At 40.9% G+C, this 14,103-nt stretch overlaps 1 protein-coding gene across 2 annotated transcripts in view; it reads right to left on the bottom strand.

The window, feature by feature from the left end:
* The window catches only part of LOC145998284 (protein SERAC1), a 119,225-nt gene that overhangs the window by 65,118 nt on the left and 40,004 nt on the right, over nt 1–14,103 (bottom strand). For both annotated transcript variants that reach the window (XM_083134688.1, XM_083134693.1), the window contains exon 3: nt 10,716–11,283. In XM_083134688.1, the coding sequence (XP_082990814.1) occupies nt 10,716–11,283 (568 nt within the window). The remainder of the gene's footprint in view (nt 1–10,715; nt 11,284–14,103) is intronic.

The following is a 14,103-nucleotide window of genomic DNA, read 5'->3' as shown; positions in this document are numbered from 1 at the left end:
AAGAAAACCTTCTTGTAATTAAGGTTAACCAGGGTTAATCGACCGTCGGAGTCGAAAATTCCATTCTCGATGCAGAAAGTCAACGACATTGTAACAGAGCCGTGAAGATAAGGGTTTTTCGGGTTCCCTGTTCGCCATTTGCTCAGTACTTTCCAGTTGACAAACGTCATGATACAACCATTGTACATTTTTTTTATTTCCCATGCTTTCTTGTTCCACAACATTGTAAAACTACATGTATGGGTGAAAGATTTTACATGCATGTCGAGCGTGTCTTCCCGTTTCGCCTTATCAGCACATAAAAACCGGTTGATCTGCAGTGGTCAGTTACTTTAAGTCGAAAAGGGAAGTTTTCTTTCACCTTTTCCCGTTTCGCCTTAAAACCAGAGGGAGGGAAATAATTGACGTGACGAATATTCCAAGGATTGCTTTTGCCGCTGAATCAGACACAAAGCAAAATCAAATGCACAGTCACCGACAATGAAAATGGGACACCTAGATCCTAAAATACTGGTTTCCTGCAATGCGTCATGCGTGTTCCCTAACTCTACGTCGATGGAAGAACTTCTTACTGAAAAATTGCTATTGAAGTCGGCTCATCGCCATAAACTTAGGCAACACACACAACGCATTACAGGGAAGCATTTCAATATCTAGGTGTCCCGTTTTTATTGTCGGAGACTGTACATATAACATAGACCTACTTAACAAATTTGTTATGCACTTTGACATAACATTTGGTGAAATACGCAATTAATTACAACAATTTACACATCTCCAAGATGAACACAATAGAAAACTGAAGCTTTGCATCTGTTGCTACGTTTCCAATATGATTTGTTTCGAAGACCTTGAATAAAGGAAAGATACAGACATTTTTCGTGGAAAAAATTTCGCTGAACCACTGGTTGTAAACAACGGTTATTTGTAGCCTGACAGGTGTGTATGTATTTAGAAACGAAAACTTCCCTCGCGTGAATTATTTCACACTCTTCACTTCCAAGGCGAATGGGAACTTCCTTGTACGCTTTAAATTGACCACTGGAGATCAACTGGTTTTTATGTGCTGATAAGGCATAAGGCGAAACGGGCATGAATTCATGTGGGGGGGGATACTTACCCCTCTCCAAAGTAAGTATTTCTAGTACGTACCTTTTTCTTTCTCTTTCTCAGTTTCGGAAACCCTTTCTTCGTGTTAATCCCTTCGCCTTCCCGTCTTGCTCTTTTTCTATGTTTTCTCTAAAGTTTTCTGGGCCGGCCCCGTGGTGGAATGATTAAGACATCGCGCTACGACGCCAGGGGTCCCGGGTTCGAATCCTGGACTAGGCATGGATGTTTGTGAGTGTCCATTAATTTCATCATATCATCACTCATCCCCATCTTCGCAAATTAGCCAAAAGTGGCACAAAAAGCGAAGTAAAATAAAGCAAATCAATCAATCAATCCAGTTTTCTGGGATGTAAGAGGCGATTGATTGTGAAGACACCGACATTTCAATCGCAGTACACCCTGGACTGCATTTTGCAAAGTAAAGAGGCTCTAGAATCTGGACTCATATATAATATATAATACCAGTATAATCCTCTGTGGAAGTTGTGCTGTGTCTTGTGCATGTGTGCTTGTGATTGCCCCTTTATCCATTTCATGCACTACTTAGACTACGACCCCAAGGATCCCTAGTTCGAATCCCAGGCTAAGTTATAGGTGTTCTTTGTGAGTGTCCTTTCATCAGTTCCATCCAATCAACATACTTCCTCGTCATCGTGATTAACCAAAATCGGCAGAAAAGCGATGCAAAATAACAAAAATACAATACATTGTGGAATAGTGAAAAAAATAAGCTCATTATTTTGATACTCGTACAGGGTCACCGAAGAACCATGCGAATCTTGGAAAACTCTTTCTTCTAGAGACACACACAGTGGCGGATTAACGACACCCTCTTTCGGGGCCCGATTCTCATTGAAGATTTATTATCTTTGATCGTCTCGGCTGGGCGTTTGCTTAACTTAAGACACAACGAAGTAAGATTACTATAATATTTACTGTCCTCTTCAGTTTTAAGTGTTCAGAGTGGAGGGGGAGTCAGGTCACCCCCCTTAATCCGCCCATTGACACGCCTTCCAGCTTCTAGATTCATAAAGAAGGAGAACACTAACTTAAACTTGACACCCAGACAGACTCTACTGGGGCACCAGGCGACTCAACATAACGATAGTGTCCAGCTTACAGTTGCTGATGGATCGGAATTAGCAAAAGAGACCGATGACGTCAACGCCACGGGGCCTCCGAGTTAAGGGCTCCTCCTCGGCGAATTGGCGCAAAGGGCAAGGCAAGCGGCGATTGTGATTGGTGCTTCCGCAATTGCGGTCGCAAGTGGCGGATCCACACTTGCCCATTCCAGAGGAGGGCAAGGAAGTTCAGGGCATCCATCGAAAGATCTTAACGGGCAGATGTAAGACTCAAACCAGTGGGGAGGGGGGGGGCTCCAACGGCAGTTATATAATCAAATGATCGCTCAAGGAAGGAATTCAAAATGTCCACAATAACCTTTTACAAACGATCATATGCTCTCCCTATGAAATAATCCGGAGCAGTGGTAGGCATGTAAAACTCATAACGATCTTTTTGCTTTCTCTTTCTCGTTTTTTCTCTTTCCCCCCACCCCCACCCTCCCCTCTCTCTCTCTCTCTCTCTCTCTCTCTCTCTCTCTGTGTGAGAAAAGAAAAACACACAGAGTGAGAGAGGATGAGAAAAAGAAGGAAAATAATGTAAGTGTTGGGAGCATGGATATCGCCAAAAAAAAATTGTTGGGGGGGGGGGTCAGGCCATTAATCAAACTTGAATAGTAGAAATAATAATTATCTTGGTTATATTTATTATTACGCAATAACAACTATTACAAAGTAACAAAATAAACACATTTTATTCCAAATTATTATTGTTATTATATCCTTGGGGAGACTTTGTTTTCCATTAGTATTACGTTTTACCTTTCAGACAATAGGCCTCCCCGATGGCGTAGTGATAATGTAGTCGCCTTGTAATCAATGAGAACCGGGTTCGATACACTGTGGAGTCATATAGTAGTTCGATTTCCACTTAAAACTGTAGGTCTAGTTTAGCCTATCTGTGCATATAGTGGACTTTAAAAAAATTAATAGCCTTACGTAGCCACGAAACTATTGCGAATATCTATAGACAGCGCCGAAACCAAGCTACACGAAGATTCACATCAAGGCTCTAAGGATTTCTAAGCAGATGCAATTTTTCAGATTTTGGAATATCATAGCAATTTTTCGAAAGGTGAGGAAATTACAAAAACTACTTCGCTGCTTCGGCCAATGGTCCAGGCGAGCCTCAACTTACACTTAAAATATATGTTGCTGGCAAAACTCTTTCAACTACACAACAGTACTTGCTTTCTGACTAACAAAAAGGTCCTGCATTTGAGTGCTGAAGTAAGACAATGACGTCACTGTTGAAATCTTAATGCCCGGTCTCTTCACTTACGTTGCGCCATGAATTATAAAGATACGATGCACCTGCCTGTTTGATATCATATGAAGAAATCCGACCGTGCTTCAAATGTCGCTGATCATATTCTGTACGTGATCGGTCACCACCCACGCTTCTAAAGTCCAAGGTGGTTGGTACGCTTAAATGATGATCATCGGGAGGGGAGGGGGAGTGAAACCGTCCGTCGACCCTCCTCATCGTTTATTTCAAGTTACAAAAGAGCAGAAAGCTTGTTATTTTTATTGTTAATATGAGAGCTATAAACTCCAGTTACACTCTGTCCCATCTACCTGTGGAGCAGGCGAATGAAAGCAAGTATCTGCGCAAGCGAGACGGCTCCACCAATGAACACGTGAGAGGAACGGGATTGCGTGGAGGGGGAAGCGACTGCAGTTACAAGCCTTCCCAGCAGCGTGTACTGCTTCGCTCTGTCCACTCGATTTACTCCCCTTCTCTGCCGCTATGCGCGCCCTTGCTCCAGAGATGTGTGGGGCATGGTTTGGTTACAATTCGAACAGAATAATCCAAGTAAAAAGTGCGTGAGCTCGAAAATATCAGTGTAAAATACAGGGTGATTCTAAAATATTTTAGATAATTCATTACATTTTCATTGCGACAAGCCACAATAGTGCCTGGGGGTGCCAAAATATCTAGTTACGGAACTGGAGCTTCCACTAATGAGCAACATAAGAATTTCCCCAACAGCACTATAATTCATTGGAACAATTAAATGAAAAAATAATTCATTTTAACTCCAAAGCTCAGACTTACAAACGGGGTGCGAAATCATTTAAGACTGGTGGGGGGAGGAGAAAGATCTTAATCTACAAACCCTCCTCCCCACAAACATACATATAAATTATACGATATACATATTTATAATGTTATTAAAAGTAAAAATAAATTACATTAAAAATATATTATTATTATTATTATTAATTACTCAAAAATAAATAAATTTGTTACTTTTAAATATATAAGATATTATAAAGTAGCAAACTACATCCTTTACTAACTGGTTAAAGATGTTAATAAATTATGAAATAGTTGAAGTGGTTTTATTATGTGTAAGTTTTTATTAAGTTTTTGCTTTATGTTAATATATTCATAGTTATTTGTTTTGCATTCTTGTTTTACTTTTTTGTGCGTATTGATGTAGATTTGTTAATGAGCTCTTGAGAGAGAAAAAAGCATTGAACACTCACAACTACACTAATTTGTGTATGTATTCGATATTATTCTTAGTAAAGTATATTTGAAATTAAAAGTAATTGTTTATCTTTTGTTAGTTGTAACAAAAACTCTCCCCCCGAAAACTTTTGGTGGGGGGATTTTTGAGGCCATGATCCCCCCAGGATTTCGCACCCTGCTTACAAAGATACATAATAAAACGTATCAGATTAATGTGGTCCACCCTGTATATCTGGGAGAAAAATATGATAGACAGGGTGCGAAATGCCGGGGGGACAGGGGGAATTCCCCCACCAACGCTTTTGTCCTGAAATTTCCAACCACCAAACTTTTCCGGTGGGGGGGGAGAGTTTTGGTTCTCACAACAAACATAAACAATTGAAGACTAAAATTGGTAAACGCTGTAAGTGCCACAACAATTCAAACACCGTTTTCCACGTTAAACTGTGAAATGTGCCATGCTTTATAATGTGGTAAACGTGAAATGTGGCTGGTAGCCCTCTTAAGTAGTTCAAACGGCGTGTAAAGAGGTCACTAGTGTGAACGTTCTTACGGGCTGATGTGCTGAACGATGCGATTTCCCAACACTTTCGCTTTGGCACTTACAACGTTTACCACTTTTAGTCCTCAATTAGTTTGGGAGTCCAATATACTTTATTGGAAATATCGAAGACATACGCAAAGAACGGACTACAAAGCATCAGCATCTCTAAAGACACTGAAACCAGCGAACACCAAACACAGAAATTAGTTGGACTTGTTACTTTTCCATTTCTCATCGCTTTTCGTCAGCTACCGCAAAAAATATAAATATATTAATAAAACATGTAATAGTATTTAGATCTGAATTTTATTTAGGAATACTATTATTTTTTAATATCTCTTAATTTTTTCCCCTCGCCCCTTAGTCACGCAAATCATCATAGCATATTAATATCTTGAATTTGCAATCAAATTTTGAATGAAGGACAGTTGATATATTATATTGTATATTTTATAATATAATTTGATTATTTAATAATTGCCACATAAATATTTAAAGACCCTATGCTCCTTCCCCTCACCAATCTGCAGTGACTTCGCACCCTGGAGATAGACAATGTGTAACATGACATGAAGTTTGTAACTACCATAGATATCCGTACTCAGGGACGTAGCTAGGTTGATCAGTTTGGGGGGGCCCAAAGCTTAAGATTTTTTTCTATCAAACCTTTAAAAACTAACAAACTATTAATATACCATATAGGCCTACAAATAAGTACAGTATGTGTGTTTGCTTTATATATATATAATCTATTTGGAAGAGAACATTATTTTCTCTTAACCACTATTCTATGGGACATGCCCGAGTCTTTTGTGGCGTCGTACTGTACACATTGGAGAATGATGACGATATATAAGAAATTTTATGCACACATCTAATTTCTTAAAAGTAATCTTCTTTTTCTCTGAATATATGATGGCAATAGAAATAACAAAATTCCCGCGTTCTAAAGTTATTGCGCTCTCGCCTTTGGTAAGACAGGTTCAAGGTCCGATCCCTGGTATTAACTCCAAAATTTCTGTGGTGGCCAAACATCGTGAGGACAATTGGGAAGCTACTTGAAATCAATATGTAAGCAAATTCCACTCAAAACTTGATGGGACTCGATGTGATGACCACGCGTCACCGAATGGAAAAACTCTTCGCAGGCTTTGTCCTTCAAAATTAATTTTACTGAATAATTGTAGTTTTCTTTAGAGGACCTAAACATGGCTTTTTTGCACAGTACAATGTTTCCTTCTTAAATACGATGATCAACCTGGGAGTCAAACCCGGGCTCCTGTGTGGTAGTCGAACACCAATTAAAACGTAAATATGTTCGACATTTGGTCGATCATTTTTCTCGGCAGGACGACAAGCTGGCAGCTTCACACTCGAGATTTCACTTCGCCGGCCCCCTTGGTGGAGTGATTAGCACATCGTGCTACGATGCCATGTGTCCCGGGTTCGAATCCAGGACCGGACATGGGTGTTTGTGATTGTCCATTGATCAATTTCATCATATCGTTACTAATCCCCATTTCGCAATTAGCCGAATGTGGCAGAAGAGCAAAGTAAAATGAACCAAATCAATAGAAATTTCACTCGCAATGCATGAAAAGAGATCTCAAGCACTCCGTGATCCTACCGGAATCTCGCGTTTACAGAAGCTAACTATGAAACCACTTTTTGGATCAAACTGTACTTCGAACTATCTGACAATCATCAATTGTCTACCAATCAACACAGTAGGGCAAAAAGAAGCAGATGTTTTTTTTTTAAATGAGTGGTACAATACAAAGGCTTATTATGGCATTTCCCTTCATTGCAGGTTATGAGCACAAGGGTTGAGTGTGGGAACCTGTGGGAACCGCGTCATCTTTGTCATTCACCTCCCTCCAGAAAAGGGACAAACAGTAGAATTTTGTCTCTTGCAAATTGAAACGCCTGTGTCCATCCTGAACCATAACGTAATTAACCCAGAAAGTCCTAGCTACCTGCAGCTAAATCTTCTTGTTTGTGCGCGACCGATAAGCAGAGCCAGATGAAGATAAGATTTTGTGGGAGGGGGTGACCTGGCTTAGGCACCTAGTGTGCATGAAGGGAAAGTATGTTTTCAAAAGGTCCCCGACTTCCTAGAAACGGAGGGCCCATAAAATCACTGCATTTCCTACCAACACATCTGTTTGTGTTCAACCAAAGTGTATGTCACAGTAGGATCCGAGCGCTTCGAGTTCTGTCGGTTGCGGGACTTCTTGAGTCTGTTGTCAACATGGTGCATATCGCAAAGGTCGTTTCACCTATGAATCGGCTCTTCAGTCTGAGTGGCAAAATACATGTTGTACGGAGGAAATTTGCACCTGAAAATTACCTTCTTAAATACGATGAAACCTGTAAAACATCCAAAGATATTTATTCGGCTGTGGTCCCTCTGACAAAACATCAATGTTCTCAAAATTCTTCGAACGGACTGTGTAAAACATTGCAATACTACAAAAACTGAACCTGCTCTGCAACACAAGGAAAATGTCTCATTAAGCAATCAATGTGCCTTTGCTAAGTTGGTAAGTTTAGTATGGCACTTTGTTTTAACTAATGCTGATGGAATAAATCAATAAAGTTTGTTAAATGACAACGACTCCTTACCACAAGACTATAATTATTCTTTATGGATATCCCCTATAACGGTTCGGGGTTCGACGTGCTGACCCCACGTCACGCCATTACTGGTTAAAGACCTCCGCACCTCTAGGTAGGATTGTGAGAGGGAGACTGGCAGTCGGGAGATAGGCCAAAGCCTTTCCAGGGCTGTCGAACCACGGGTAAATATTTATTTATAGATGCTTAAATATAATATCTTATAATATATTATGTGCGACCACACATGTCTTTCCAGTGACTTATTGCAAGGGTTTGGGTATTGTACTTGACTCAATGAAATAAACTTACTGTGTGAGGCAGATTCATATGACAAAATGACAAAATTGTATTTACTTGTTCTTGTTTAAATTTTCGACTCTTCGAAACGTTTGTTAAGGAGTTGAGTTGAGTTGGTGTTTTAAGTCGACTTTATGCACAGTAAGGCTAATCGGAACTGGACCTACAGTTTGAAGTAAGATCCGAACCAATATGTGCCTCCACCCATGTATCGAACCCGGGACCCCTCGATTACAAGGCAATGACGCAATCACTGCGCCATCGGGGAGGCATCGTTTGTTAAGGAGGATTCTCAAAATCGGTCTTCACGAAATCGAGAAAAATATGCGACTCAAGAAATCGTACAGTTTGTGAAGATAATTACTTTTAACACGTTGTGTGTTTTAGACTGTCCGAATAGTAGAATAGTTATTTAGCGCAAATAATACTACTTACCCGAAGATATGATAATCTACATAGGCATCCTGCCACCATTATGGTACTTATTTTAGCGTGTATTGCGCTCTGATTCGGGACCACTTGTAACTGTTTGCATATATGTGGTTTACCGCTGCCAAGCGGTTGTTCTTCAAGCTGGTCACAAACTACTCAAGCTCAAAACATTGTTTGGACGCAACGGCAACATCCAACGCCCAACCCTGCCTGTTGCTGAGGGGTTGAAAGACCGCCCCATAAAAATTCCGAGAAACATCGAAGTACTAGTTTCCTACACTGACATCCACTATAGCTAGAACCAGGAAAACGAGAAAGAAATGTATTCTTTGGGGTTCGAGCCACTCAAATTCAAGAACAGTGTTTCAAACTGAAAGCAAAATGTACTAAAACACTATTTTGAAATATTTGTCAGGAAAGTAAATTTTTTAGCAAATGTAGAACAGTTTGCCGGGGCCACGTGAACGTTTCGGGGGGCCGGTGCCCCCCCCCGTGCCCCTCCCTAACGACGTCCCTGTCCGTACTGTTGCCTTCTCGTATAGCACTTCCTGACGAGGAAACCGTGTGACATTCCGGACAAGAAATGCAAGGGAAAAACACAAGGACGCGCCACAAAGAAAACCCAAAGATGAAAAATCAATGGAGTCGAAAGCGCTTTGTCTGAGACGAACACGACGCTCGCACTGTTAGCCAAGGACGCCAAAAGCTTCGACCTCCAAGGAGGACGGGAAAATCCGCTCCCGCCAAGAAAAATCCCAATGGGAGCGCTACAGGTGTGGAACGTCATGTCTAACAGCTTGAAATTCCACTTTATGCCCTGAATCTAATCCTGACCGTAAGAGATCGAGGGGGGGATCGAACCGGTTCGTCAACTCCTCCCTCCTGGAAATTAAAATCTGTCATTTCAAGCAGAAAGTCTGTTATTTTTATTGTTAATAACGAAAATGAAGTTTAGTTAGTATTCGAACAGAACAACCAAAGTATAAATTGCGTTAGGTCGAAAAAAATGTGTAAACTACAGGAACTAAGTTACGTTTCTTTTATTATCTAGAATAAGTAGTTCCACAGTTTTCAAATCTCCAAAACTTAGAATTTTATACGAGAGATCACATAACAAACTTTGTGACCGACGTTTCACCCATAGATTTTAAAGATTTTTCTTGAATGAGGTGCGTGGAAGCTAATAATTGTTCAAGGATATAAATGATAATCGGGGGTCATTTTAATGGGACTTTGCATTTACCACTTTGGTTTTTCCCCAGAGTTCTTTACTGGTTTCAGTTGAAAATTTTGATTTACTCAACATTTCGGAGGGGCTGCAGCCCCATCAGCTCCCCCACCTGCGAGAGAGAAAGAGTAAAGGTAAAGTTTCCATCTGTGAATTGTCCCGAGCACTGAGCACTGAGCCATAAGGAGTCTGACTCCACAAATTCAATCCTAGATATAGTGGAGGTGGAGAGCACCAAGCTTCGACTACCTTCATCCTTCGTTATGGATGAACTTCAATGCCACTTAACTTAACGTATAGCTTTCCGCACAAGATCATCTCGGAAATAGAACCCGGTAGCCTGTGTAACAATCAGGCGCCTTACAAACGTACCTAGGAATTAAAAAAAATATTATTATTTTTTTAGACATTTTGAAGAAGGCTCAAGACCAAGAGCCTCCTCTCAAACATATTTCTGCTTGCATTGTTCATACATTCGGCAGGAGCCTTAGAAGGAAACTCGTCAGAATACGAAACCCGTTCAAAGTGATGGCCGTTGAGTTGCATATACTGGTGAAGACGTGACTTCCACTCCAATCTTTTGGCCACATCCACCAGAAAACGCTGACATGCTACAAAGAGTTGTTTGTTGTTTCAGATTGTACACCATTGCTTTCAGGTCCCAGAAATAAAAAAATAAAAAAATAAGTAGAGTGAGGTCTGGGTTCCCTGGAGACCAGTAAGTAAGATCTGGGTTCCCTGGAGGCCAGCAGACGGGCAAATTGCTCAACATAACGTCGCACTAGCAGTGCCATAGGCGTAGGTTTTTGGTGTTGCAGACTTACGTGGCACATCCTTGAGAGTTGGTTCAGTAAGATCAATCGGAAAATTCAGCAGGTGACCTACCTGATCCGCTTGGCGATCCACACTGGCCTCATCAGATACGGGTCCGTCGTGTAGCTGATGGATATGATCCTCGCACCGGGACAGTCCGCAGGAAGCCAATCCTGAGGCCAGCACTTGGAGTACATTTCCTCAGAGCACACCTCCTCTTCGTCCTCCTCGAACTGGGCACTCTCGAACCAGTCACTTATGCACCCGTCGCACTTCCTCCGGTTGTTATTGTCCGCGCACTTGGCACACGCATCCTGCTGTCTGTCGGCAACGTGGCCGCACTCGCTCTCGAAGCCGTCCTCCCCGCACCGCTCTGATATCTTCGTGGCTTTGTTCCTGGAGCGCGGCCACTTGCCCTGCTTCCAGGTTTTGGTCAGGGACCCGTGCAGGCCGTGGATTATGATGATGTCCCCGCGCGTCTCTTCCGGTGGCGGATCGTACAGCACGCGAATGTCCACGCTTTTCTCCGGCTCCGGTGGGGATTTGGAACTCTCCTCGTCGTCCTTGGGACCCCTCAGCCTCAGTCTCACTTTGAAAGGTCGGAGAAGAGGGTAGATCTTGGCTTGAGTGATGAGGAAAGCTGAAAATATGCAAATAAAATTATCTTAACACTGACTATTCGTATACTGTCATATAATTGAAAGAAGGCGAAATGGGGATTAGTTCATAAAACAGCACTAGAGATTGAAATATACAGGGTGTCCAAAACTATGGAGTCACCCGAATAAAAGTCGAATGCCATGCTGTTCCGCAAACTAACACTGTAGGTTTGTAATAGGGGCGAGGGGAAATATTATAGGGCATATGACTATGACGGCCGCCATCTTGAATTCAACTTTAAAATTTGAAAGGGCCTCCCCAATGGCGCAGTGGTAGCGTCGTCGCCTTGTAATCAAGGCGGCCCTGGTGGAGGCACATAGTGGTTCGGACCCCACTTTAAACTGTAGGTCCAGTCCCTATTAGCCTTACTGTGCATAAAGTCAAAATTTTAAATGGAAAACACAGCTTCTGACACCTCTATTGAGTAGGAAATTTTCTCACGAGTTCCATGGTATACTTTTTGTTGCTATAGCACCAACCGTGACGAAGTTATTACAACAAAGTTGAAGGTTTACGCAATTATGATCCTGTCTACAAACCCCCTACCAAATTTTTCTAACAAGTAAAAAGTCACTTACGGTGAAACAAGTTGACCGGTAATGCATATATTTTTGGAAAGTACTCATCTTAACTAAGGTGCAGGTGAAGTATTATGGGTCGGAGGTTAAGGAGATAAGAGGTCTCAAAAGTCAACATGGGAGTCTATGGGAAGACCCTAAGATCCGTCGCCAACTGACGCTAAAGCACTAGTGTTTCACTCCAAACAGAGTGATGAGATTTCCGAGATTTTTAGGGGAAATGAATGTCCAACTACTGAACACACTGAAAGTAATTTGTTATTTGGAAGCAGAAAACATAGAAATTGGATTCAGAGAGTGATACAATCAATGTGAAGTTCAGAAAACAGTCCGTGTTTCCCATATACTCCCATGTTAACTTTTGAGACCCCTTATCTCCTTAAACTCCGACCCATTGCTCCTAATTACTCCCTCTGTCCTATAATTATAGTCCGGAATGCCAAAATGGTAGTACAGAAATCACAGACGAAGAGGCAGATGGTAAGCACAATTTGTACTGATCCTTGAGTAGTAAAGTTGTATGACTCATTCCCTTGTTTCATGTTCTTCTTCTGTATACACCAATGTCACAGTTTGAATATCAGGCAATTATTATGAGACAACAAACAAAGGTGTACCGGACAATAATTATGGGACAGAGGGAGTACTTTACCTGTACGTACCTTAGTAGTACATCACTCCATTCCCAATCACAATCTTGTTTACTTAATGCTGACACTCTTCACAACTCTTCGAATGAAGTAAAGAACGAGTTAAAATTGTTGAGTGCTTCGACACATGTGGCCATTTTGCACCCTTCAAAGCGTAAGAGGGAAAATCCTCTTATCTCAAACCCTTACCTTAAAGTTAAAAAAAGAGGTGTAAAGAGGCCCTTGAGAAAGGTTAAGAGTGCAAGGCTGTGAGAAACTTGCCCAGGACAAACACAACACATTAAGAACGCAAAGAACACTGAAAACCTCCTCAGAAACAGTGTATGAGTAGAGGCCCGCTCTTGTTAAAACACTTCGACGCATATTCTGTCTCATTTTTGTTGTATGTTTCATATTTTTTACAAATTATCAAACTGTAAAATAATTTTGATGTATTCTAACATATGTAATTACTAGAAATGTTAAAACGAAATAGCGTGTTGATATATGTAATTGTAAATAAATTGACCTGTTCAACATCATGTACATTATGATCTAATGAACGGAAAATAAATGAATGAATTGCTTGCGTTGTTCATTGGCGTACCCAGGATTTTTGTATAGAGGGATATGACCGTAAGGAAGGGTACTTTTTGTTTTAGTAATTTTCCCATATTTTGCCATATTTTCTGCATTTTACGTTCTTTATTTTCAGGAATTCGGGCACACTAACCCCTTATGGGCACGCCACCAATGATAGAAACGTACATTAATGAATGTAATCATTTATTGTGCTGATCTATCACCATTTCAATTTTGCACTTAGTTTTTAATTCAGGGCTACTTATCTCTGCATTGACATATGTTTTGGGTAAATATTCAACGGTATTATACTTTACAGCAATTTCTGCGAAAACCCCATATCTTCTGTTCCACTCTTATTCAAACGCAATAAAAATTATCCTCTGCGATCTTAATTAATATAAGTAAGCACTGAAGTGCAAAGGCGAGAAGGTCTGTAAAAATAAACAAGTTTCTTATCACAGAGAGAAAGAGTTCGCGTGTGTGCTGTTCTAATATTGAAGCAGGCGATCTTGTTTGCTCGAGTTGTTCAATAAATGAAAATACGATATCGAGAAAATGTCTTTGGTGTATTTTTAGCCGTGTTTTGTCTATTGTGTTTATGTTGGCTGTCATTTCGTCTGTGCTGCTATATGGTAAGTTGCCGTGTCCCAGGAAGTGCTAGAAAGAGTTACTCTTTGGCACAGCTCTCATCAAACACAAAACGTTACGTTACATAAGATGGTGACGCACTGAACGAGAGGAGGAATATAAAAAAAAATAGAAGTGGAGAACTTCCTTTACATTAGATATATGATATCTCATACCTTATTAAAAGCACATTCAAAGCTTAGAACCCACCTCCGTGACGGGCTAGTTAGTATAGTGCGCTACGACGCCAGAGGTCCGGGTTCGAATCCCGGCCTGCGATAGAGTGAGTGCCACTTCATCAATTTCATCATATCATCACTCATTCTAATCTTCGCGATTAGCAGAAATGCGAAGTAAAATAAACCAAATTAATCATAAAGA

Source organism: Lepisma saccharinum, chromosome 1 (genome assembly GCF_977018435.1).
Source record: "Lepisma saccharinum chromosome 1, izLepSacc3.1, whole genome shotgun sequence".
Classification (NCBI taxonomy): domain Eukaryota; kingdom Metazoa; phylum Arthropoda; class Insecta; order Zygentoma; family Lepismatidae; genus Lepisma; species Lepisma saccharinum.
Note: the sequence above shows the minus strand (reverse complement) of the source record. Positions and strands in the feature narration are given on the sequence as shown.